The sequence below is a fragment of the Pavona decussata genome, unplaced genomic scaffold, assembly GCF_977016875.1.
Source record: "Pavona decussata unplaced genomic scaffold, jaPavDecu1.1 SCAFFOLD_91, whole genome shotgun sequence".
Classification (NCBI taxonomy): domain Eukaryota; kingdom Metazoa; phylum Cnidaria; class Anthozoa; order Scleractinia; family Agariciidae; genus Pavona; species Pavona decussata.
The window spans coordinates 33295-59914 of record NW_028145508.1 but is presented as its reverse complement, the minus strand read 5'-3'; the positions used below and the strand labels follow the sequence as shown (position 1 = coordinate 59914).

Here is a 26620-nt window from a genome sequence, read left to right as displayed (position 1 = left end):
TACAAAAAGCCAATTCTAAACAAATGGTCTTGTTTTTCTATTTCTTTTTTGTTTCACTTCATGGCACACGATAAAAAGAAGTTCACTTACGCAGCCATTTTCCCTCTCTCCCAGCGGCCGATTAAAGATCGGATGGCCGAATTGTACACTAGGTACTCGTTAGTTGACAATACTGGTTGTTGGCTCTTTTTGCAGCCCTACAATTGTTTTTGGGTAAATCATGATAGGTCTCCTAAGATAGGGTTAATAACAAGAACTACAGAAACCGAAGCGGTCTGTCTATTGCTTACATGACGGCAGCTGTAGTCACATTTCTTGTATTGTAAATCCACCAAGACCAGTGAGAACCACCTCTTAAAAACTATGTTAGATTAACACCTTTGGTAACTATTTCAACATATGTACAACCAAGATCTGCTGCTTAGCTTTACGAAAAACCTTAAAAAGGTGTCTTAAACAATCTTGGACAAATAATAGCTCTCGTACTTATTAAAATTTAACAGAAACTTTGTGTGTTGTCTTCTCAAAGAGTTTTTTTTCCAATATTGAAATATTAAAATAAAAGTGTGAAGCGTACAGCGTACTATTTACAGTAAGTCAGCTGCTCCTGGAAGCTCACTTTCCACTAACTTGTCGTAGAGTTCTCCAACACGGAAACAGCGGTGTTGTGCCATAAGGTTAAGGACAACATCACAAGGGTTGGTTATTCTCTTGTCAAGGAAGCGGATCTGGTTGTAAGACATGCCAAGCTTCTCTGCAAGCCATTTCCATTCATCTCCACCTGAAAGAAAAACGATTCACGGATAATTTGAGTTATGTAAAGTATGTGGTATTTCAAATTTAACTTCTGGTAATATATTTTGCATGGTCTATTACTTCATGAAAGTTATTACGGCGAAGTCGAATTTATCTTTCTATTTTGTTACCACTTTGCTTTTATTTATTCATGAAACTATAAAATGCCAGTTTTAACTCATGCAGTGATCGGCAAAATTAACTCGGAATAGGCCAAGACATTTCCATGACAATGCCAATCGAGAAGATTTATCATATTCCAAGGTTTTTTTATTACTATTGTTTTAGATAACTTTATTGAGACTTCACAGATGAAAATTATTAAAAATATTAAATTTATACATTAAAACTGAAAGCCCTAAAAGACAAGACCCAAAAGGAAGGAGCGCGGATAGTTATTTCAGACAATAGCAAATCCGGGGGCAAAAGAACTTTACTACTAATTACAGTTCGTTCTACTTAAGCTTAAAATAAAACGGAACTTCTTGATGAAATCTCTTACATGGTAATAATATAATTTAACCTTTCCTTCTTGAACAAGAAACTTCTTGGAATTCAGTCAGGAATACAGAATTCTGTAGCACACTGTCGCACTTACCACCAAGAGAAAATGTTAATTCCATTCTCTGCTTGAATGGGATGCATCCAACATCAAGGTCTTCCGGCAACAAAGGGCCTGGTTTAGACAAACAACAATATCAATACACGAGACAAAGAGTGCACAGGAGCCTAAACAACTTGCACGCATGGCTCGGGTTTTGGGTTGCAGATTGAGATAAATGGTGGAAGTATTAGGAAGATGCATACGCTGTTTTCGAACGATTCAGCCAACAAATGGATTGTTTTCTATTTCTTTGGTAGTTATAGTAACTTTGCATTTTTGCCACAATTTAGTTGACTTGAAGCATAGTAATAGAAAACAAATATAGCGAAATTTGAATTTCGCTATACTTAAAAGTTAGCACTCTGATTAAGAAACGCGGATATGACTTGGTGCTCTTGGCACAGCGGAATGCTAAAATTGTGTCATCAAAGGGCGATCACCAATATCAATTACAATATGGTTCAAGACATTTGAGGAATATTGCACTTGACTGAAACATTTCTTAGAGTGTGAATAAATATAAGGGCTTTACCCTTGCAATTATTATCATATACCCCGGGCCTCTACCACAAAACATTGCCAAGAAGGCACGGCGTTTATGGTGTATCTTTCAGAAAATAGAGAAATTGTTCGCAAAACGTACACTTGTCATATTACGGCGGTGAGCTTCAAATCCAATATTGGATTTATCTATCATGAAAGGTAAAATAATTACCTTTAAGGGACCTAACTCTATATGCTAGGTATACATTGTTAACTCACCGGTAGTGCCGGTAGGGGCAATCGTCCTCAAGTGTTCTACTACGTCCATCCTTCTTTCAGATTTCGCAGCATTAGCAAGACATCGGATCCAGCCTTTCGCTTCAGGATCTGGATTTTCCAGTGAAGTTTGGTTCAACTGCAGACATTCTTGTAGCCGAACAACAACTTCCTTAGGATCACATGACTGAGACTGCATAGAATCAAGAACGCCAGAGGGGAGGGCAAGTGGTGCTCTATTCGTTCCTTCAAAAAAAAAATCAAATAAATACTATTTTACAAGGTTAAAAAGTTAAAGTGCTTATCACCCCTACCCAATTCCTTTCATTCTCAAAAGTAGAGGTAGAAAGTAAGCCAAAACAAGCAAAATAATGAGATTTGAAGTTATTCTCGATTTTTAAAACGCGATCGAAATCACAATATCCGAAGTTAAAACCGCGACATTAGAGGACTGGCACTAGTGAGTTGTGACGTCGACCCGGTATCTCGATAACAAGAACACAACAAAACAGCAGTGACTCGTAGTGAGTTCTACGCGAGCTATTTGGGTTTCTGGCCGATTTTTTAGCCCAAAAGTCAAACACTGACACCGAATCGGAGCTAAGCTACAACTCAGATGATTCAAAATTAAACTGCAACCCCGGATACGTGATTGACGCGACGATCAAGCACGTAAAATAAAAAATGGAAGGCCTTAACTCCTACTCGCATGTTTAGCGCTTCTATCTCAGTCTTTTGATCAATTTAGCTTCTTATATGTTTACAGCGGGTTGGCATGACGATTTGAATAATTTGTATGATAATCATAGAACAAGACCATGTGCTTAACTGTAGCATGCTTTGTATTTTGACCTCAAAGGACATTTCTGGGTTTTATACAGTTCTGCGTTTAGCGCTTGTTTATTTCACCTCTCGGTTTTTTTTTTGTTTAGCGGCTGTCGTTCTTATGCCATTTCATTTTACTAGTATTTAGGTCTAGTTTGGCTCGTTTCAGTTCGCGGTCCGGTGACAGTACAGCTTCTAGTTAGGATTGAACCGTGTGATAATCTTTAACCACCGAAAGCGACCGCCATTGTTGGTATCTTTGTGTAATTACATCAGTTTATCGTACAGTTTTTGTATTGCGGGGCCCGGCCATTTGTTTTTGTGGCAAAATGTTGTGTCTCTGATCATTGCTATTTGTTTTTTGATCCTTTCTCTAGCACTGTAGATTTCTTCAAGAGCTATGGAATGCGTGAAATTTAGAACCTATAAAGTCTGTTTAGTTACAGCTTCGTGTTTTCACAGCCTCACTTCGTTCCGTTCTGAGGTTTGTGTTGGGGGAGCTTGCTACTTTCTAAATATTCGAAATATTTCGGTTTTAAAGAATATTTTACTGGGGCGAAGGAAAGTGTAGCCTGCGTTGCAGCCGGACTTGTCACTCAAGACCTATAGAGAACTCGATCTAGTCCGTCTGCGAAACGGCTCCAAATACTGTCGAACCTGTATATAACGGCCCTGTATTAAGCGGCCACCCTCTATTAAGCGGCCAGTTTTTAAAGTCCCGATTGTTTTCTCATACAAACGCTGTACTTGTTACCTGTATTAGGCGGCCACCTCTATTAAGCGGCCGCGGCCACCCTGTAGCAGTCCTATGTTTGTCTTTCTTTGTTATTTTTACCTGTTTTAAGCGGCCACCCTTGAATGGAAACTAAGCCATATGTTATTTTATGCGGTATTTTATTGTGTTTAAAATGCGATCCAGCATCACTATAAAGAAATAACATGTACAAAGCTACTGTAAGGTGATAATCGGCCGTTTAATATAGTTAACGCTTTTTAAGTTTGTTTTGAATATGCTTCACTCTTTAGCAAGAAATTCCTCTTTAATTAACTTGTTCTTCAGCCATGTGACATTGAACATTGAGCGTAACAACTATGTAATGACGGAATTAGATATTTTGTTGTGAACTGTAAGTCATAAAAATAGAGCACTGTATACCGCAGGAGAGTAGAGGACAATTTATTGCATAGTACTTTTACACAATGTTACGTATATTATACCGTTAAGTTACAAGTTGGCACTGAACTTTGTTTAAAGTATTGATCACTTGAAAGATTGTTGATTGTCCTATTGTTTCCTTGCATGAAGTGTTTTTGTATGATACGCCATTAAAATTGACGTTAGACCACGCCCAGTGAGTATTTTTGGTGGTCCTGTATTAAGCGGCCACCTGTATTAAGCGGCCAGTTAAACAAGTCCCGAGGGTGGCCTTTATATACAGGTTCGACTGTAGCTTGTTCTGGTATCCTGCCAGTTTGGAGGGATATCTGTAACCATTTCTGATTGGCTTAATTTCTAACGCGCTCTCTGATTGGACATTTTCCTATTGAGCAATCACGCAATACTCTACAAATAAATAACGAGTTGTTTATTCATCACACTAAAAAATGATTAGATAAAAAATAGCCTTGCATGAAAATTACGCTAAAAGCAGACTAGATTATATTTTAAGCTCACAATTAAGAATTTTATGAGTAAAACGCCACATTTATTTTCAGCTTGATCAACAGGTTGCAAATTATAGCCACATACCATTGTGTAATACAATGAGCCTCGTCGAAAGCGACTTCGATTAACATCTTTTTGAAGTTTTCACAATCAAAAATCTTCTCCAAGATTCAGTGGAGATAGCGCAAACACTCAGGAGAGCCATAGACGAGCACGAAATTATCATTCAGGACCTGTTGGGTGAACTCCTCGTCCTCTTCGTCTGTGATAGCAATCGCTGGAATTCCAATATCATTTAGGTGACGAACCTGGTCTTCCATAAGAGCTCGCAACGGCGATATTACTATAATCACACTGGAACCACGAGGCCTTTCGAAAAGAGCATCCGCCGCAATTGGAAGACATTGGAATATTACAGATTTGCCATAGCCAGTCGGTAAATTCACAAAAAAATATTTCGACCTAATAGAAATTTCCGAAGCGAATTTTTTTGTTCCGGCACTAAGAAGATTAGATATTTCGAACTGCTGTTTTCACGGCACTAAACGCTCGTTCCCAACTTTCTTCAGAAATAAAATATTTCAGAACGATCAATCGATGAATCTAAGGGCAAAACCCGGGGAAGTACAACAAGTACAAATCGTGTTTTTAGGATCGCGGTTGGAGAGCAGAGTATTGCTCAAGAAGGAACGACCAATCATAGAAAGCGTTAGAAATTAAGCCAATCAGAAATGGTTACAGATATCTCTGCAAACCTGCGGATACCAGAACAAGCTTTTGGAAGCCGTTTCGCAGACGGACTATATCAGGGATTGTATAGACTGTCTGCGACGCAGGCTAAGGAAAGTGTAAATAAACAAGACTTTTCCTATGAACTAGAGGCTTGCCCCTTGTCAACGAAACCACCACATCAAAAATCTCACTTCGCACCAACATGCGGACCGCCGAGGAAACATCGACATTTTTCGTAGCGTAAATATAAGCTTCTTCAGTTGATATTTTTATCATTTGTAAATTGTTTATTACCTGAAATTGGTCTGATAGTAAGAGCAAGAAAAACCGCACAACGTTTGGGAGCCGTTGTGTGTTATTTTTCAAAATATCTCGATTTCCAGGAAAGAAAAGTCGACCTTTTGAGCAGTATTTCGAACATGTCAATCGACCGACATGTTCGATTGACCCTTAACCTCGTTCTTCACAGACAAATTCAAGACTAAAGCTTTTTTAAAAAAGAATGATCCGTTCTTCTTGTAAAGCCTACGCCCAAATTTATACAAGAGAACTAGCTTTATCGTATCACTGTGGCCTTTTATCCGATCGCCAACAGACAGCAGTCTCAGAAGTAAGACTCCATTCGCTTCTTCGCATTCTTGTACGTCTAGACCAATTATAAATTAAAATAAGTTTAATATTTCAAAGGTTTGTTTTGGCTGCACCTATAAGCTTAAAAAAATGGGAACATTTCTTATCGCTCGTTCGCGTCGATGTTTGGCACTAGTTTAAATCAGTAGACCTGGACTTGTTAGTCACCGCTTTAGCATGGACAGTTGGCGTCACATTTATACCGATATCATCTCGTTTCAGTCTTGAGAGGATTGGCTTGTTTCTCACTTCATCAATAAATCAGAATCGATGCATGAAGTCGTCGTTCGTAAAGTGCTTGGAGCATATTGACGATTTTCCGGGTTAGCACGTTTTTGTTCCATGACATCGATCGATTTATTTCTGCATTTCCTTGCTTCATCTTTATCAAACAGTATAGCGTGCGGAACTATACCCTTCGACTACATGTCTGAGAAGGCAGCACATTCACCTACCACATACCTTTCTAACACATTTCAAGTTCAGTATAGAGAATGTAGTGACAAATGAGCAAATGCTCTGTGGCTGAGATACCGGGTCGACGTCACAAGCTTGTTAGTTCCCAGTCTCTCAACTGCTCCTTTTTGTATTCAATATGGCGGCAAACGGGCTATTTTGGGCGATTTTGTCGTCTGATACAAACAAAATGAAACATGGAATACGATTTATTTCTTCGCAAAGCGTCTAAGACAGGCATAAATTTTCGAAATTCATTAAAACTGTGTAAGGGTGATAGGCACTTTAAGAAAAAGGAATAAGAAACCAAGTATTATTTCCATTCGCTCAAAAGATTTCTCTTGACAAAAATATTATATTCTAGTTTCTCTTTTTTCTTGGTTTTATTGAACTCTTCTTTCTAACAACAAATTCAGGTAAGCATTCCCACTGTAATGGCACGGTACCATTTTTTCGCATGCACTAAAACCAAAAACAGTTCAATAGCCAAGAGCACCTTGGAACACCGGAGAACCAGCCTAAAAATAGTTATATGGCGACTTGATTAATTCTAACCTGCGACCAGGGACAATTTATTCTTATTTTCTGTTGTGTGGTCGCTTGCTGCTTTTTGTTTCGCATTTCTCACGGGAAAACGAAACTAGAGCCTGTTCGCACCAGTTGGATGAGGTCTGGTAATAAGCACTAATCTCGTCCTCAGGAGGTTGGTGTTACGGTTTTGTGAAATAATACGTGATGTTCTGGTGTTTCCAGGTTCAGTACATTCTATACACCAGAGTATTTTCCCCAAGCATTCTTAACGGAACTTGTAAGCATCAGTGTAAGAATTGTACGTGTACGTACGAAAAGTGTCGCCAGGTGAAATAGTGGCAGAAAACTGGGGTTAAAAGGTCGGTATAAAAAAATCGCCGTTGTAACCCCAAAATGAATGTTTGTTAAATAAAATAAAAAAGAACTTACCGTCCCTGAAAGGAACGATACCATCATCATCGATACCAAGTCCAGTAGCAGCTTGCTTCTGTAAGGGCAAAACGATACAATGTAAATCTTCCTTTACGTTTTGTTTTACCTTTGTTACGTTACACGATTTACGGATTTCTCGGCACTATTCCCACGACCTTTAAGATAAAGTTGTCTCATTCCGCGAATACCAGAATATGAAGTGTAACTATCGTTTTCACGAGTACCATTGGTACACACAAAGGCTACTTCATCTGATACGTGAGCTGGGTGATGAACAAACTGCTGAGGTTCTTATAGGGTTAAAAATAAAAAAAAAAATAAAAGATAAAAGGGTTTAGTAGATTCAAAAGCAGTGGAGAGTGTTATTGAGCCTTCTGATTGGCTACCAAAACTCGGGAAAGTATTTGTTATTCACCACCTTGCATTGTCCTGGATTTCGTGCGAGTTTCTTCGAATACATTCAGAAATAAACGGCTAAGTAAGGTTGGCTAACCGCAGATAAACTAATTATTTCCCTTTGTTTGTGTTGGTGGCGATGGCGATTAAGGGTAACGTAACTATTCACCGAGCGGCAAAGCCACTTCCACATCAGTCAAAACGTGTTATGTAACTATGGCGGCAAGGTACAATAACCATAAGTTATTTAGACTGCTTTATATTGGTAATTGAACTGAGTGGAGTGCAATTTGGTCTGAAATCATACGCGTGATTTCAAAATCAAACGAGCGCGCAGCCCGAGTTTGATTTGAGATCACAAGTATGATTTCAGACCAAAATTGCACGACACGAAGTTCAATTGCCACTGAATTACATCCATTTTGAAATCACAGAGTATCATTGTCAATATTAATATTCTATTTGTGTTACTTCATTTCCATTTTCATGGGCTAAAGAAAGGATGCGATTTAGAGCAAAAAATGGTGCAATTTGGGAATAAATTGCACCATTTTGGACCATTCAGATTCCAAGGATCACCAGTGATTTCAAAATGGATGTAATTAAGAGATTAAACCAACCTGTTTAACTGAAATCCTGTCCTCTTGTGCACCTGAAAATGAGAACCCAGTTGCAAACATCTTCGGGTGAATCTTGCAAACCCTAAGGCCACCCCTGGTGCAGTGTTGGACCTTCTGTAATTCTATTTCTGACAAAAAATGTAGGCACTCGCAACCACGTACTTCATGAGCGCGGCATTTGACAGAACCCTTTTGAGAACAAACAGGACAGCACACACACATTTCGTATCGCATGTTTTTTAGCCAGCCAAATTCCATCCGCATACACTCCAGAATCAATTTCAGTTTGCCATGGATATCACGGCTCATGGTAGGATCAAATTGGACATGGCTAAACCCTGCCGCTTCCACCTCAACAGCATCACTTCCATTGTGAAGGACGACTTCGATAGACGAGGAATGGCAGAGAAAAGTAACAAACGTTTCTCGGTCAGGGAGGATGTGAAACAGTGCAAAATTATGGAACAGTTCAGGATTCAGCATGCTCTTCCACTCCTCCTTGCACCACTTGTAAACGTGCAGAATTAGTCGGGAAAACAGGCCTGGAGGCACCCGACCAGATTCGAACCTCACAAAAAGTGAAGGAATTTGCACAGAAGCAAGAAGCTCAAGGACGTCCTCTGTCGGAGGAGACATCAACATCGATGGTACAAGGTGCTGTTTGTTCGTGTCTAGGGGAGGCCAGGAACAGAGCAAGCTAAACCTTTCCATTATTGCAATGAGGCTTTGGCAGGTTACTTGGCTGTCAAACAGGGGTCTCCACGCATGATATAGCAGTCGTTCATCCAGTATTCCAGTCTTCTCAAGCTTAATCCACAGCTCTTCAACGTTTTCGTCTGAGCGCTCGTAACTTTTAACAGTAATTACTCTCTTGAGGACGTCAATGAGCCACTGGGGGTCCAAAATCACGATGGCCTCCAACTCTGGCGTTTCACTGAAATGAATCAAAACTCTGTGATCATGTAGAAAGTTCAACACTGTCCTTAACTGGTCATGGTCATTTATTGCGCACTTAACTGAGGCAACTTCTCTGGCTTTCTCGAAAGGAATCCACTTGAAGCCGTCTTTGCGCAAGAGTTGCAGCTCATTTTCATACCTCAGCCACTTCAATGGAATAGACTCTTTCACCTGGGGCAGCTTCTTAGCAGCAGCAAGTATTTCCGCCCTCAGGCGAACAACTTCTGGACACTCTTGCTTGCCTCCTGATTTTGTGTTGTCGACAACAAAGACGTCCTTAAATAGATGATTACCATAAATCTTCCCTCGTAAGAATCCATAGAGTTCGAGCGCCAACTGCCTGGGATCCGTGCTGCAATAAGGCTGGTCTGCATGAGTGCACACTAAAAATACTAGTGGCAATCTTGTAGGTGTTATGTCAGACACAGCAGCGCCCTGACACGGAGCATCTGGACGAACCAAAGAATAAACTGAAGACATCCAAAAATCAAGATAGTCAAGATTGCTCTTACTGTCACTGATTTCTTCGTTCATCTTGTACAATCCCTTTCTGACAGGAAGGTTGGCTTTCTCGTGTGGATTAAGACTTAAGTCATAAGCCAAAAGATAGATAGCTTTTTCTGTCAGGAAGATTGGATGGGTGGTGTAGTAGACTGACTGTCCGCCAAAATCCCACAGAATTGAATATATTTCTTCCTCTTCATCTACCGTTTGATCGTTTTCAAGCAAATTTGCAACCAATGTCGCCAAGTCTTCTGGCAGCTCTGATACCAAAATATTTTCCTTGGCTTCCTCCTCTGTTGGTCTAGAGTCTTCAACTGAGAACTCAGTGTTACTTGTGCTTGTTCTTGTGTCATCTCTTTCGTCGGTGCTGACTGTTGATTCTTCATCATAAGGTGGGTCTGTTTCCTTGGCAAATGTTATTTCTTCTGAATAACTGGGATCTCTTCTCTTTTTTCTCAAGTCTTGAATCATTAGTTTTGCCGCGTGGTGATCATAGAAAAACTTTGAATTGTAATCAGTTTCTTTTACTCTCTCGCCTGTCTTCCATATCTCTGTTGAGACTTTAAAATGTGAAGGATCCGTCTCTATTCCTTCTGTGCTTCTTTCCGTTGCACTAAAAGTTTCCCCTGTTAAAGACTTCTTTAGACTGGTCTTTCCTGTCCGATCTTGCCCAATTATCATCACGGGTATTCTTTTGACGTGCGTTTTTCCATCCTTAAGAGCACTGTTGTACGTTTCAACAGCCAAGGGACCACGCGAGAGAACATCTAAAGGAACTGGGTAAACAAAATAAAATATTGATGTTGAATATTGATATTGAATGTTTTCTGCATTGTGTTGAATACCCAGTAAGTGACTTGCTAAGGAAACAGTACTGGGATTCTTCTTTGATTTCTTGAAGCTTCCTCACAGGCTTTAACTGACCACTTTTCTACAACTAAACATAGCTCCAGCTAAGTTTAGCTTGAGGGTACACAGTTATGTATCTGACGTGTAGACATCTTTATGTTCCCGATTCATGAAACCTTTGAGAATTCCAGACAGTACCTACAGCGAGCAGTGAATGAAGAACTCAGAAAGAAAACAACTGAAAAATAAGCTTAGTTAGGAGTAGGGCTCTCAAGGTGGCCGAAGCCAAAGTCGGCTAGATCCAAACATGCCTACCGTGGGAACCATGATGAAAGTATTAAGTATATTCATTCAAAATAGCCCATGTGACATCCTAAAATTTATTTAAGACGTGTGCAGGCTAAGCTAGACTTTGATCAACAGACCGACCTGACGGATACAAACGTGAAGTCTGTAAATGGTTTGAACCTAGTAGTTATGTATCATCTGGGTGAGTGTAGTCCTGAGAAGGACTGTTGGGGGTGACTGACTGACGATTCAACAGCCCTAACGGAAGTCATCTTCAGAGGTAAGTAAATTTTGAAACATCACAAGATGGAGTGAATATCTCTCTGGTTGTTGACCTGATTGGTCAACGACGTCGAGACGTTATAAATCGTTTGTTAGTTATTGAAGCCGTGATGTCAACGTTCAGATATTAAGATGTCCACTGTTCAAAGTCACAAAACCAGTGACGGTCACGCTGCTGTGTGATGGCCGCTCCAAATATAAATTTCCTGAAGCGGCGCGTCAGGTTTTGTTTCCTTAACAGGAAAATTCTCTTCTTTTGAGCGCTCATCATAAAATTCACTCGACATATCACATTGGCAGACGAGACTGACAACCTTGAGAACTCTTGTCGTAATGACAAGTGACACGCTCGAAAATCCCTCTCGCAAAATTAACCGTAATCACCACTCGTCTTAAGACCCCGAATATATTAATTCTACCATTTTAAAAACAATAGCGGCATTAATCGTTAAAATAGTAACAAAAATACTAGAAGTAGCCTGTTTTCACGGAGCTCAATTTCCAACGATACTAGAAGAATGAGACATTGCAGAGGGCTGATCTGGTGACGAACGTTTGTTCGAATCAAACGTTCTGAACCATTTTGAAAAAATGTTTTGAAACCAGTTGAAAAGAGCAATAGATTGCTGTAGCTTTACTAGCTCAGTGAAACATCATTTTATGATCCACTACTGTTAATATCAGTCAATTAAGAACAAAGTCATGTAACAGATGTGCAAAGCAATGAACTGAAACAAATTTTGTTGTTGTTGTTCATTATTCCACAGAGTTTTTTACATTACAAATTAAAGCTGCCAATTTGATGAGAACAATCTGTTCTTGGCTTTGTTAGGTAACGGTAGGAGGTAATGTGAGATAAACTGAGAAGCCACCACGCTCGCTAGAAATGCAATAAAAGCAGTTGTAATATGACGATAGAAACGGACACTTGTACTTGTACATATTCTCGCACAATAAATACACTCCAAGCCGCTACAATGAATCCCGGAATACCTCGTAAGACACCCTAGAAAAAGGGAACATTTCGCAGAACACACGCACAATTTTTCTATATAACTTCCATATTTACTTACGTCGATCATCAACCCTAATTGAAAGTCCGATAGGGTTCGATTGCTCCTATTTTTTGTGAGAGTTCCATTGTCGAACTCAATCGAATCCAATCGTTTTATTAAGTTTGGTTAATGAGACGTTCCATTTGGTTCGAGTAGTTTCGTAGGAAACCACGCAATAGTATGACCCTAATAAAGTGTTAAAAAAGCTTAATTTTCTTCGTTCCACCTATTCAATCTAGCAGCATGCTTATAGTTATCAACAAAGCCACAAAAATCCTCGCTTTAGTCGCCTCTCAAAACTGAAAACAGCTAATTTTAAACGAAAGTCAATTCCCTCACAACATCACATAACTGAGACACTTGATCATCCATCGTTGAAAATTTGTCCTCTTGGAATGTCTGTTTGGCGGCGGGATTTTTTTTCTGGAGAGTGTGGGGAGTCACTTAGGTAATTTTTGCTAAGTTTGGCTTGGCTTGTTTTATGTGTGATAGCTTTACAACTTCCCTTGTAGTCCTTGTAAGTTGAGGTTTATGCAATAACAACATGTGAATCAAATTTTGGACAGTGTCAGATTCGTTTCATCAACGTTGCGGAAATGTTCAAGTCACAGGCAATTAAGTTAAAGATTCCGTTGCGGTTGATTTACTACTCCATTTGTAGAAACAGGATTTAAACGTTGTTCAGTTTCTTACGCATTGCTATAATACGTCTTTTTTAGGATCTGAATAGCATTTTAAATAGTCCTCTATGGCTATACCAAAAAAACATGCTTTGTACATTGACGAACCAGAGTACTGCGGTTGAGTACACCGTTCAGTATATCAGTATATTTTGCTTCTTTGTTTGAGAAATTGCCATTCTTATAACCCCAAGGCCCACCTCCATAACTCAGATAAAGTATCTGCGCTGGCAAACATTTCAAGTCCCCCCATTTTCTCATCCATTCCCCCTACAATAATTAATGAACAAACCCTACTTTTGGTGCAATACTCCATTTAAAATCTTAGACAAAACCTGTACGGGTACATTTCAATCTCCTTTAAAGAAACACCAACAGGTCACAAGCCCGTAGCAAGGCTAAAATTACTAGGGGGGGCGAGCAAAATGGTTAAACAAAACTACCTCCCCCACCCCCTCCCCACCCCGCTCCCTTCCTGGCCCGTCACCCCCAAAAATCCAGACAGATTAGGGAATTAAGATGCAACGAGAACATTAGAAAAAACCAGTAGATTTAGTAAGCAAATCAATAACTTTGCACCTGCGTCACATTTTTTGTCGTTTTTTTTTACGCGGACTACCACGTGAAATTTCCTAATTTCACGTTTGAAGAATTTGGAATCGGGCAGTGAGAATCCGACTGCAGGAAAATTTTGCTCTTAAGAGGACATATTTGTACTAAATTGTTATAAACTAAGGGCATTTATATTGCTATTAATGAGCGGATGTCTTAAAAAACAAGACTGATTGATCTGTGCACTCTAATCTGTTTTAATTATCTTTTTTGGCACATTGTGTTTTAACTTCCAAAACACCAAGCATCACCAAACATCACCAAGCGTGAAAACGCATAAATCCTCAATCTTTGACAAAAATGTAAAAAACACTTTTCGTCAACCTACAAATTCTACCGCTATACCGTTCATACGCCACCTAGTCAGCCCCCCCCCCCCCCCCGCCCCTCCCCCAGCTACGGGCCTGAGGGAGATTAATAACCTTCACTCCCCCTCTCCCTCACTCAATGCCTTGTTTTAAACGGTTGAAAAACACTGTTAGCGGTGGGGGAGGGGAAGGGGGGGGGGGCTGACTAGGTGGCGTATGAACGGTATAGCGGTAGAATTTGTAAGTTGACGAAAAGTGTTTTTTACATTTTTGTCAAAGATTGAGGATTTATGCGTTTTCACGCTTGGTGATGTGCTTTAGTTTGACGGACATAAAAATGTCTCAGACAGTCAAGATTGTTGAGTTTAACCCATTTTACAGCCAATAACCAAATACTCTTTGGCTTGTCCATGTCATGATCCCGCAACCGACTCAAATTCTGGTTTTTAGTTTAAAAGTCATGCCATGGATTTACGGTGACAAATTTTTGCAACAATGAAAATGACAGAAAAGATAGAAAAATGTGTCCGATGTTGGATGGCAAAACCGTTATCTGTTAGCTTTTCCTTTACAATAATTTTGCCATATCGTTTTGTATTTTCGTGGTTCATTTCTCGGCATAGCCTTTGGGAGCTATAGTTACTGTAATGTGATACAGGTAAAGATTGATTGCACGTTACGTCAAGGCAGCCATGTTGGTGGTATGGAACAATTAGATCTTTTTCCTCTAGGAGTGAACTTCCATTTTTATGCAAACTATGGGAGCAAATTTTCTTTTGTTTTAACCACCAACATGGCGGCAATTTAATCCACCCATACCTTTCGTGTTGTAGTTCATTTGCATTTGTAATACTAATCAAAGGCTCCTGTGAGCCAAATCGTGAATGCAGATGACACATCAGTAATTGAAATTAAGACGGCTACGGACACTTCCTTAAAAGCTAAAAGAAATTATATCTTTGCCCGATTATGTAATGAGAAATAACCATTCTTGTACTAAAAAAAATCGTTTTGGCCCTCGTGCCCGGCTTTCCGGTGAGCCCACCCATAAAAACCGCCAGCTACGCAGGCTACTTTGCTCGAGCTGATCTCACGAAGGGAAATCTGTTGAACAAAGTGTCGCATTACATTTCTTACCCGGCATAAATGCGTGAAATTTTTTCTTAGGAGTTCAGTCCACGCAATCTTCAAGTAAAAATAATTTGAAATATGACTAACTCTTGCTAAATAAGAATTATTTCAATGAAAGCTAGTTGTCTGTATTTTCCTTCATTATTCAATGAGCGTACCAAAAAGGTTTTGATCCTGTACACATGCATTATACTAAATTCTGCACGGTATGTATTAAACAATTGATGAAAATTCATGGACCGCGTCCTTTTGCTTTCCCATAAATTACCAGATGTAAACTGCGAAAATGAAACATTTTTTTCCCTCTGAAACCTCTATGAAAGCTGAAGAAATCTAAAATTGTTCATTTCACCAGAAATTTGCATAATTTTGTTTACGACGACACTGATTCGTGACATGGCACTTTCCGCTTTCGCGTGAGAACTGACAGCCAAACTAATGTTTTTCGGTTAATCTACTTGATATAATACTTTTGTATGAGAAGCAAAAATATGATGAAAGATGCCGAGTTTTCATGAATGTAAATAGTTATGATTAGCAGTGAACTTATCAGTTAAGAGTGCTTCTTTCAGCTGAAGACATTTTCTGGCGGGGAATTTTTTTGGCGGCAAAATTTCAAGTTGCGCAACGCAATATCACGCAATATTTTTGAGTAAAACTATTCAGTTAGTTCAATCGCGAAGGGAGGATAGGTTAAAAAATCGGTGAGGCCTACAACAAATAAGGCCACTAGTGCTAAACATACATCAACGCAAGTCACGTAAATGCTCGTCTTGTTTATTCAAAGATCTTGCCGACACTTCACTAATTGAATTTTTAAATTTAAGTATTTTTAAATTCAATTATTGTTAAATTAAATTATTTTAAATTCTTAAAAGACGTCGCACTTTGTGGAAAAAAAACGAAAAAACCTACAACTTTGCTCAGATTCAACGAAAAATCTCCATTCTTACACTAAAATGATTGTCAAATTATTCTCTACAGATTGAGTAAGAATATCCTGATGCGCCGTGAACAGAAAATTTTCGCGTGTTTTCCCACTAATTGAATTTAAAACTCATTCACTGCGCATGCCCGAAAGTTAACGACAGAACCAACCAACCAACCAAGTCAAAAAGTCCACCCTCGCTATAACTCGTTCATTGCGCATGCGCGCATTCACGAGTTAAAAAGGAAGAAAAAGCCATCAAGTTACCTGACGATACGTCGTTGTCGTCTTGATCAGTAACACTATCACTTGCATCATTTACCAGAACCGGGACTAAGTAACAAGAAAAAAAGTACCATAAGTGAAAGCCTGGAGAACACTTCATGCAGGGTTGGCGGAGGAAAGAAAAGGTCCGAAACATGACAGATATGTATACATCTTTTGCCCTTCATTATCAGGAAATAAATTTTCATTAACGCGAAAATATTGCTCAATAAAATTAATGTATATTCAGTTTATCTAGGAAATGAAACATTTCAATTTGTGGCAGAGTCATTAACGGGTTTTGCATCCAAAAAAAAAAAAGATTCATTAGGCCAATTAAAATAGCGTTTTATCGAAAATAACAATCTTTAGTGCGAATGAAGATTCATTAAACTGGGTTTAACGTGCCATTACGAAAAGAAAATTTCAATTACAAGAGTTTTTAGTTACGTGGTTTCCGACTAATTTCCCAATGGATTTATATGGAAGCTTAAATTTGAAAGCGATGCTCGTTGAAGAACATTAAGAAGCGTCTAATGTTTCACCCTGCTAGCAGAGCCTTTCTTTTGCTTACTCGATTTTGGCGTTCGCGAGAAAAACTCTGCATGAATCGAGTACGATCTTTATTGAGCATGCGCTGCATGTTGCCAGGATACAGTTTCGAACCCAGGCCTAATATTCCCAATAGGCGTGCGCTTTTAGATAATTTTTCAGGGCAATGAGATAACATCGGTTGCGATGGCCGGAACATAAAACGAAAGTTCATCTGACCGCTTGGATAACTCTTTCATTAACGGAATCGTCAGTTGAGATTTGCCGGTAGGAAGAGAGACGGACGTATCTGAGCCGGAAAAAAATCAAATCATGTAATCCACGCGTGACCAGTATTTCCGAGAATGAAATAAACATTTGAATTTCTCTTTGTAATGTCCGACATGTGAATGGAATGTTGAACATTTCTCTGAAAATCTTTCCGAAGAGGACTGATATTCGCATTAATGAACATTCTTCTCTATGTAAAATGCCTTATTGATGTCGCCGAAAATTAAAACGTTTGTCTATTTTTATACAATGATTGCACATTGACTTAAATGATTTAATTTTTAACACTAATAAAAAATTATTTCCAGATAATGAAGGGCAAAAGGTGTAAAAGGCATTGGTTGAGCCATTGCTGCGAAGTAATCTCCATAAAGTGCAGTGCACTATATAAACATATAATCATAGGTAATTGTCTTTTTGTCTCTAAAATGGAGTGGAATCTAGTTCGCGTAGTGTCTTAGCGTTTCGGAACGGGAACGTCAGTTAACAACGGCGCGTGCATCGAGAATTCCCATAAGATAGTCGAAATAGAATCGCGTTCAGACTATTCCGCACGCTCTCGCGTCCTCAAATGACGTTCCCGTTCTGTTGCTAAATCAGCCTATAATATTTTATTACGTCATAAGCCATTGTCTTCAAATCACGAATAAACGGCACAGGAATTTCGTCAGTGTGCGGTGGAATAAATATATCTTGTTAACCAAGCACGAGGGCATTACTGGGAGAATATCGTCCCCAGGTCTTAACAGTACCGACAGAGCTAAAGAAAAAAGAGCAAGGGCCAATATTCTACCAGTAAGGTCCCGAGCAAGCTTTTTTTAAAAGAGATTTATTACACGACTGAAGAGAACTTTGAAGCTGTTTTATATACATATATTTCTTTAAAAAATGCGGGAAACGCAGCGGGGGAAAGGATTTTTCAATCTAAAAATTCGGATAAGCCATTACGGTTTAACTTACTTTTCATTGAACCAATCACATGAACTTTTAGTAAAAAATCTATCAAGCGTGGATATGTTGTGGATCAAGTTGGATCTGTCAACACTGCCAAAAAAAGCCAATATGTCCATTACCATTCAGCTCACATCTTTTCACAAAAAAAGCGTCGATTCTACGAAAACCTTTCAACGAGGAAAGAATAAGAGTAACAAGGAGGATTGTTTTAACGCTTTGTGGTTTTAAACAAATGAAAACTTAACGTCTTAAAAATGAACGGTTCGTCTTCTAACTGGCCCTGTTGGTCATGCGGATATGTGCAGATTTTGGTGGGAACTGTGAAGTTTGAAATAAAAGTACCAGACTTCCGGGAAATGATCAGAGATATGTGTAGACGTTTACAGATATGCAAACAGCACCAAAATAAAGTCTAACTGAAATTGTGGGTGTTTTGTTGTTGTTGTTGTTTGTTTTTTAAAAGCCGCCATCTTGACCGGAAGTGATCAGAGTGTTCACTTGAAATGATCAAAGACAGTCACTAAGTCATTAAAAAGACTGTTTTTTTTTTTTGTTATTTCCGTACTGTTTGATCAAAATTAATATTGTAACACTTATTTCAAAACCATTTGCTGATACAAAAGTGGACATATAGAGCCTTAACCGGAAGTGTTGCAAAGTTTTAAATAAAATCCAGTTCTTTAAGTGTATCAGTCTATAAAAGTGTTCTTTAAAAAAAACTCTAAATAAAATGTTATCATACAGTTTTCTACATAAATTGATATTACAGGAGTGGTTTGTTTGCTATACGCTAATGTAAAGATATTGGTACATAGTCTTAATGTGCATTGTGGGCTTAGTACTTACCGTCCGCCATTTTGATTCTCTGGAAATTCGGTATGTGCTTCTTCTTTATTTTCTCATCCCAAACGGGTATCATTCTTAATTTTCAATTACTGGAAACTCTGTATGTTGTGTCAAGAAGAAACTCAAGAAGGTCTTCAGTGCCCAGGCGAATCAAAGAGGCCAGATATTGGTGCAATCCCGTACCCAGAGTCCTCAGGCTCTTTGGCCAGGAGTTGGTCGCCAGGGGAGACTCTGGGGAACTGGAATTTTATTACCGCAGGATCTCTGTAGTAAAACAATGCAAACCGTTACGGGGCAGCCAATCCAAAAATGATATTTTTTTTTCGAAATCTCCAGAGTCTCTCCTGGCGCCCACCTGCTGATCAGAGATTGTGTTGGGGTTGGATACAACACGATGACATATAACACTACCCGGTTCAGTAAAATGAAAAGTATGACATGTACACATGAAATACCTTTATCCAGACCTGGCGACGACGGTTTATTGTTTACTGAACATGCATTTAACTGCAACTGAAGATGACCACAATATTTCCTCCCTTTTTGCAATTTAATCATTCTTCAGTGTACCTTCCTTGAATTGGACAAACCCCGTTAGGTCTGGATGAATAAAATTTGAGAGTACCAGCTCAGTAGGTTTATGAGTATGTATGATAACTTACATGGTGAATTACCGGCGCTAGATTTCTAGAAAAATTGTTTTATCTTTGACCATGGTGTCTGCTTCCCAGAGGAACCTGTTGCTAAAATAAAACAGGGGTCAGGAGCTTCTTAAATTTTTTCAATGGCTATGACAATATCACCTACGTATAGACGATTCTTCTGACAGGAAGGTGCCATTACAGACTTGAATGACACAAGATGGGGAAAAGTGCTCAGGGTAAACGATTCTATAAAATCTTGAGTTTTTTCAAGACCGGGACTCTTTTTTTCACATCCACTAACTAAGATAGAGCGATCGCATGATTCAGCATAAGGAGATTCTAATAAAAATCGAAACTATTTTAACATAAGTCATCCTTAGAATTTAAGGACTATCGTTAAAAGCTTGCTGTGGGTGTATGTGGAACACCAACAATGTGTTGTCTTTGGTTTTGGTGCAGGTTATGTGGGTTCATAATATACGGGCCTCTACTTACAAGAACACGAAGTAGCACAGAAACAACAATCATCCATGGACAAACACTACCACAACATACACGTAAAGATCCCCGAGAAAACACAAACTGAGGCGATTTTACGTTCCTAAGAAATGCACAGTCAGTTTGATTGTTTGGTGCATGAGATGCTGTCATAAGACAATTGACATCCAGAGTTAATTTGTAATTACACCCGATTAAAGCTTAAGTATTTTGTGAAATTTTATTTTCGCATTGCTTAATATCAAATTTAGCGGACGCTATTTCAAACTGGCAGAACCTTAATTTCCTCGACAACGGCGTCATGATGAGACCAAAACCTCGGTTTTTACCGTTGAACATTTCCGTAACTATGTGGCACCAATCAGGTTAAGCCTGCTTTACGAAGAGTTCCGACTACTAATGAAAAACGCACTACTGCATAACGTTCCTTTCGCGAGGCTGGCAGTCGAAGAAGGTCAAGGGTGTTGGCCATCAGCAGTAGCTGTAATTGTAGTTTGGCGAAAAATTGGCGAGTAAGTGCCTAACGTAGATGAGACTCAAGTTATGAACCCACGTCTTTCGGTGTTTGACAGTTTTGGAAATAACAGACGCGGACTTCGAAAATGTTAAAAATTGTCCGAAGACATCTGCATTTAACATTTTTTCGTCCAAGGTACCGCTGTAACAAAGATCATTGCAATCAAAACATGTGTCGATCAAAACAGTGTCGATCCTCACAGCCCGGTTCATGATAAAAGTGATCTTGTTAAGAACAACACGTAATTTAAAAAAGTGAAAAGAGATGTTCTAATTGTTACAATCTTTAATACAGACCGTACCCCGACAATTCAAACTTTAAGAAGCAACATTAAGCGTTAAATCGTTAACATCGCCATTAAATATTTGGACGGTACATCCGCTGATGGATCCTATGTTTGTAACAGCAAAAATTGGATGAGAAGAAGACAGTAAAGAGTCGCTAGACTGGTTAATCAATGAATTTTCGGTCATGCTAGTGGCGATTGCTGCATTATATTTGAGCAAGTGGCTACTTGAAACTCTTGATTATGCACACATAAGATAGTTTCAACTCCGGATTCAGAACGGTCAACTCTGCTGAGGGTCAAGGACTTCTTTTGACGTTTCGAACCAGCTGACATTTAATATCAGTCTTGTGGCCACTCGGCTGGGCCACAAAGTTCTCAGGAATATCTGCATCAAGGAGCCTTGAAATCCAGCTTTTCCCTAACTAATGATTCGTTACTCTTTTTCCTTTATGCTGGAGGCCAGCATTCTTCGCTGCAGTGGATAGAAACCTCCCGGTTTCAATTTTACCAAGGAGTGCCTTGATATGCCAACCTCGTCATCTGAGCGTCGATTTATACCGGACGTGATTCTGGTGTATTTATTTCTAATGGCTGATCTGATCGATTACCTTTGACACCGAACGAGATTTATCGCACTGTGGAATTTCCTATTTTACCTTTACTCTTTCACTCACGGCATTTCCTCAGATTTTTAGGGTTAGTTCCTCCGTGTTTGCCTTTCATGAAACGAGCAGTTCCGCTTCTCGAAGTCGAACGTTTGGAAAATATCTGTCCCGAAAAGGTAAGTTATGCGGTAAGTGGAAGGATTTGGCTGAGAACACCTCTGTTTTCTTTCTAGAACAATTCACTCGTTGCGTTGATTTTTCGTCCTTGCTTTTTAAATGGCGGCTGATGTTGAGTTCATAATATGAAGACTAATGAGTGATCTATTATGTTGATTAAATTCCGATTATATTAATGTAAAGTGTACAGGTCATCGAGCCATTGACCGAGCGAGTGACATTTTCCCCTATTGCGGCAACTCGTTCATTGCGTATGGGCAATAAACGATTTGAGGTGAAATAAAATTGTATAAAATTGTAGTAGCAGTAGCAGTAGCAGTAGTAGTAGTAGTAGTAGTAGTAATAGTAGTAGTAGTAGTAGTAGTAGTAGTAGTAGTAGTAGTAGTAGTAGTAGTAGTAGTAGTAGTAGTAGTAGTAGTAGTAGTAGTAATAGTAGTAGCAGTAGCAGTAGCAGTAGCAGCAGCAGCAGCAGCAGCAGTAGCAGTAGCAGTGGCAGTGGCAGTGGTAGTGGTAGTGGTAGTGGTATTGGTAGTGGTAGTAGTAGTGGTAGTGGTATTGGTAGTGGTAGTGGTAGTGGTAGTGGTAGTGGTAGTGGTAGTGGTAGTAGTGGTAGTGGTAGTGGTAGTGGTAGTGGTAGTGGTAGTAGTAGTAGTAATTGCTTTATTTGCATGACCACAAGATTTACAGTATTGCAAAAGCTTATATAATCTAATTACTAACAAAACAGTGTAAAGTATCATAACAATCTATAATTAATTCTAAGTTACATCATCAATATCCAATAATAGCCTGTCACGTATAATCATACATGAAGAAATAAACTTCATAACCAGTTTGTTTACATTGTAGTCTTTAGAGTTCATCAGTAGTTTCACAATGTCTGATGTCGATTTCGTTTGAATATCAGGTATCATTTTACTTATGTCTTCATAGAATGTCTGCCTCTGTAAAGAGTAGCAACTACATTGAAACAAGAAATGAGTTTCATTTTCCACTTGATTTGATTGACACAACTGACATAATCTTAACTCTCTAGGAAGATGATCTTTCTGATATCTACCAGCTTCAATTCTGAGTTTGTGGTTACTTAATTTAAACTTAACTAGGTTTCGTCTATCAGGAAAATTTCTTAAATGAGTTAAATAATTAGACGAAGAGTATTCATTCTTGAAAACCTTATAGAACTCTAACTTTTTTGAGTGTTCAAGGTTGTGTTGCCAGAAACGTAGATACTTGTTTTTCATATTAGTTTCAATTTGCCTTATTGTCTCATTGCTAAAATTTTCAGGATTTAGATCAGATGAATAGTATTTTTCTAACATGCCCATAAAATTGGAGTAAAAAGTGGCAGTGGTAGTGGTAGTGGTACTGGTAGTGGTAGTGGTAGTGGTAGAAGTAGTGGTAGTAGTAGTGGTAGTGGTAGTGGTAGTGGTAGTAGTGGTAGTGGTAGTGGTAGTGGTAGTGGTAGTGGTAGTGGTAGTCGTCGTCGTCGTCGTCGTCGTCGTCGTCGTCGTCGTCGTAGTAGTAGTAGTAGTAGTAGTAGTAGTAGTAACCTGCTAAATCATGAGAAAAGGTATCGGTGTTTACCAGGCTGGTTGCACCAAAACAGGTCCGACGGCTAACAACCGATAATCCTCAAAAGTGGAATTAGCTCCTGCCGTCACTTATTCACCTGAGAGTTACTTCACTACCCCAAACCTAGAACAGCACAACCACGTCCGTGGGACAGTAATCATAATTGTTATTTTATCGGTTGGTAGGCTTGTATCAATACTTAGCACAAATCGCTAAAAGGCGAATTTGAAAATATAGTCATCAGGCCCACAAAGTCACCTATACTTATGTCATTCGAAAATCCAGTCGTCGTACACTAAATCAGAACAACACTGGTGTTTACCTTACCTGGTACTGGTACCTTTAAACAGTTAACAAGCTTCGTTTCCCACGTTTTATCTTTAGCAGAGTTTGAACAGTCTATATAGGGTACCGTTGGGTAGCGTCTACGTAGTACCTTGGTATCAAAGTCGTCAAGTTTTATAATGATCAAACTGTCATCTCTTAATTTCAAACGTCGATCAAGGGCTACCTCTAATTCATACTGGCACCACCGACTTTTGAAAAAGTTTTTTGACAAAACAGCAACACTTTTGCGGGACATGTAGATACTCTGGGACAGGTTTTCTGCCATTGATTTTCCAAGGACAGCATTTCTGTAGAGTATACAACAGTTCAAATCATGCTTCTGCTCGAGCGTTGGAAGAAGAATTTCTCTCACCCACTCCATGTCGAGGTTGCTGTGAATGATGTACGCGTCATATTCAATGCGGAGTGCTGTAACGAAAGAAACCAAAATAAGCCTCTACAAACTCGAAACGCAAAAAAACCCTCCGTTAAATTAACTCCCTCCGAATATAAAGTCCCGGGGGCTTATACTTACAAATTGCCCTCAAATACAAAACAACCAAAGCAGCAACGGTACTGTAACACATAGTTTGTTTTTCTATTTGTCAAAAACTATTCCGTTTGCAAAATGATTGCAGTCAAAATTTGTTATTGTTTATTTCTGTTTGCGTAGTTCGCTCTTCACACTTGCCTTAGATTTCTTCGGTCAAAAGACAAAGTACTTGCAGGGAAGTTTTCTTCCACCACCCTGCACCCAAACTCTCTCTGGTGCTCCTCGCTTTTCACCTGTTATCTTTGCGACGATAGAACGATCTGTTTCATCTTTTAGCATGGGGCCTAAAATCTGTGCCAGGGGGTTTATTATTGATGTTACCTTACCTTAGCTTTGAACTAAGTATTGCATTTTTAATAATTAAAGTAATTTGCTGTTGTGTTTTAAGTCTGTATGGCTGAGTGTTTAGAAAGATCTACGTTCTGACGAGTTTCAGTAAAAACTCCGTAAAACTCCGTGAACAGTACAAAATTATTGACAAAAATTTCCTTCCAATTATAAGCTAGCCCAATTCCCTGCTAGCAGAGGCCTCTTTTCCGTTGTATTCCCTGAACTCACGGGAGCGAGGAAAAGAGACCTCTACCCTGGGTCGAAACGGACTGTGTTGAGCACGCGCCGCAGTTACCTAACGGCTGAGCCGTCACGTGATGCCAGGTAACTATGCGGGCTCACTAAATGAGAGCGGAGTAACTGTAAACGAATGCGCGAGAGGCAGTAGGCTCAAGTCACGGTCAGCAGACAATTCTGGGAGCATGCGTTTTGTAAGTGTCGTCCACGACTACGGACGGCGGTTGAATCAAAGTCCGTTTCGTCCTAGGGCAGAGGTCTCTTCCTTGCGCCCGTCAGTTCAGCGAATTCAACGGAAAAGAGGTCTCTGCTAGCAGGGAACTAGCCTAATCGATTTTGAGACGTAAAATTCCCTCCAAGTATAAGTCCAGCCGATTTTGTAACGCAAATTTCCCTCCGTATATAAGCCTTTCCGAAAAATAAGAGCCTTGAAAAATATAGTCCCGGGGCTTATTTTCGGAATTTCACGGTATTTGTTAACTTCAATTCTGTTCTCTTATATTTTATGAACTAATTTTCTAAAGACCCCTTGTTAGGGCCTCAAAAATGAAGGTTACCTTTTACCCTTATTCTTCGTTTGGGTGAATTTCTTTCATTATGGTGGTTTAATTTCCACTATTTTAGACGTCCAATCTCACCGAGACGAATTTAACAGAGAAGGTTAAAGGAATGTACGTACAGTACGATACGAAAATATGTTTAAGTACGCAAATGGGCTGACAGACTGATTTAATACAAAGAGAATAAGTCACCTTCATCCCTACAATACTCGCAGTAATTCAATTTTTTATTAACCGCGAGTAAAACGAAATTATGGCATGTACCGCATATTATATCATAGTCCGATTGGAACAACCTCCCTAAATCTCTACAGGACATTAAGTCACTCTTGCTTTTAAAACAATCTCTCAAGAATGTAGTTTTTACTTGATTTTATTGTTTTTATTTTTATCTCGTACATTTTTTATCTTGTAACTTTGTAGCCTGTTAAATTATTATCGTTAATGTTGAACGAATTACAATCTCGATAGTAATCGATATTGAAGATATTTTGCGATGTTTTTTTTAATGATATTCCAGGAATAAAAGGATCCTGCAGAACGTGAGCAACCTGGGCCCATGTAATGTGGCCTGCAAGGGTGAAATCAGTGCTGTTCCCATGAAAAGGCAATGTCTAACGTACACCAAACAGTCCCTCACGGTAGACCAACCGAAAATTAAGTAAGAAATTGTGATTATAAAATTGTCCTTACTTTATCCTTCCAAGGAGTAAAACGCTAATATCCTAGTCATAAAATTTTATTTTTTGTCACATTGGAGTTTGCCCAACACGAAACAGCATGTGCCTCGATCATGGTCGCCGTGAAAACCCCTTATTGCGTACCGTTCCAACTATTGAAAGGAAAAACGTGATTCCCCAACAAATCTAGGATGCCGGGATAGTGTTCAGTTTACAGTCTAAGATAAGTTGGGGCTACCAGCTGTTTGACTGCCAGCAGGGTGGATGCAACTTAAAGACAGCAAGTGATGTAAAGCCAACTACGTGATTATGAAGTATGTTCTAGATTTTTGTACATCTTGGGGAAAAAGTAATTTTCTTAGCCTGCTAAGACGTTCAGTTGCAGGACTTTTCCTGCGAGCCTGTATCTGGCAGAGCCGACAAGGCTTATTACATCCGAAATTAAAATTTGTTTTCATCATGATGTGAACTCATAGAGTCCAAAGACAGTAATGTGTGAACGGGTTCAAAATATTTATAATAAACAATTCACTTTTTTACATACCGTCAGTTTTGGAAGAGGCCATTGTGGTTATCAGTATTTATTCCAGGCAATAAAATACTCTGTGCCGCTCTGTAAAATAAATCAGTATAAAACAACGTAAGATGTCAGACCAAGTTTAATTATAGTAACACGGTACTTCTTTGTATTCTTCTATTTCC

General features: G+C 39.1%; 1 protein-coding gene across 1 annotated transcript; it reads right to left on the bottom strand.

Annotated features, from left to right (window-relative positions):
- Window positions 1–522: 522 nt before the first annotated feature.
- LOC146474037 (uncharacterized) lies at window positions 523–26499 on the bottom strand. Its single transcript, XM_085117312.1, has 8 exons — window positions 26463–26499; window positions 23559–23987; window positions 16308–16373; window positions 8447–10683; window positions 7428–7485; window positions 2162–2404; window positions 1394–1471; window positions 523–781 (listed from the first exon to the last, which is right to left on the bottom strand). The coding sequence occupies exons 1-8, from the start codon at window positions 26482–26484 to the stop codon at window positions 588–590; spliced, it is 3327 nt and encodes a 1108-aa protein (XP_084973438.1). The 5' UTR covers window positions 26485–26499; the 3' UTR covers window positions 523–587.
- Between the last annotated feature and the right edge of the window lie 121 nt (window positions 26500–26620).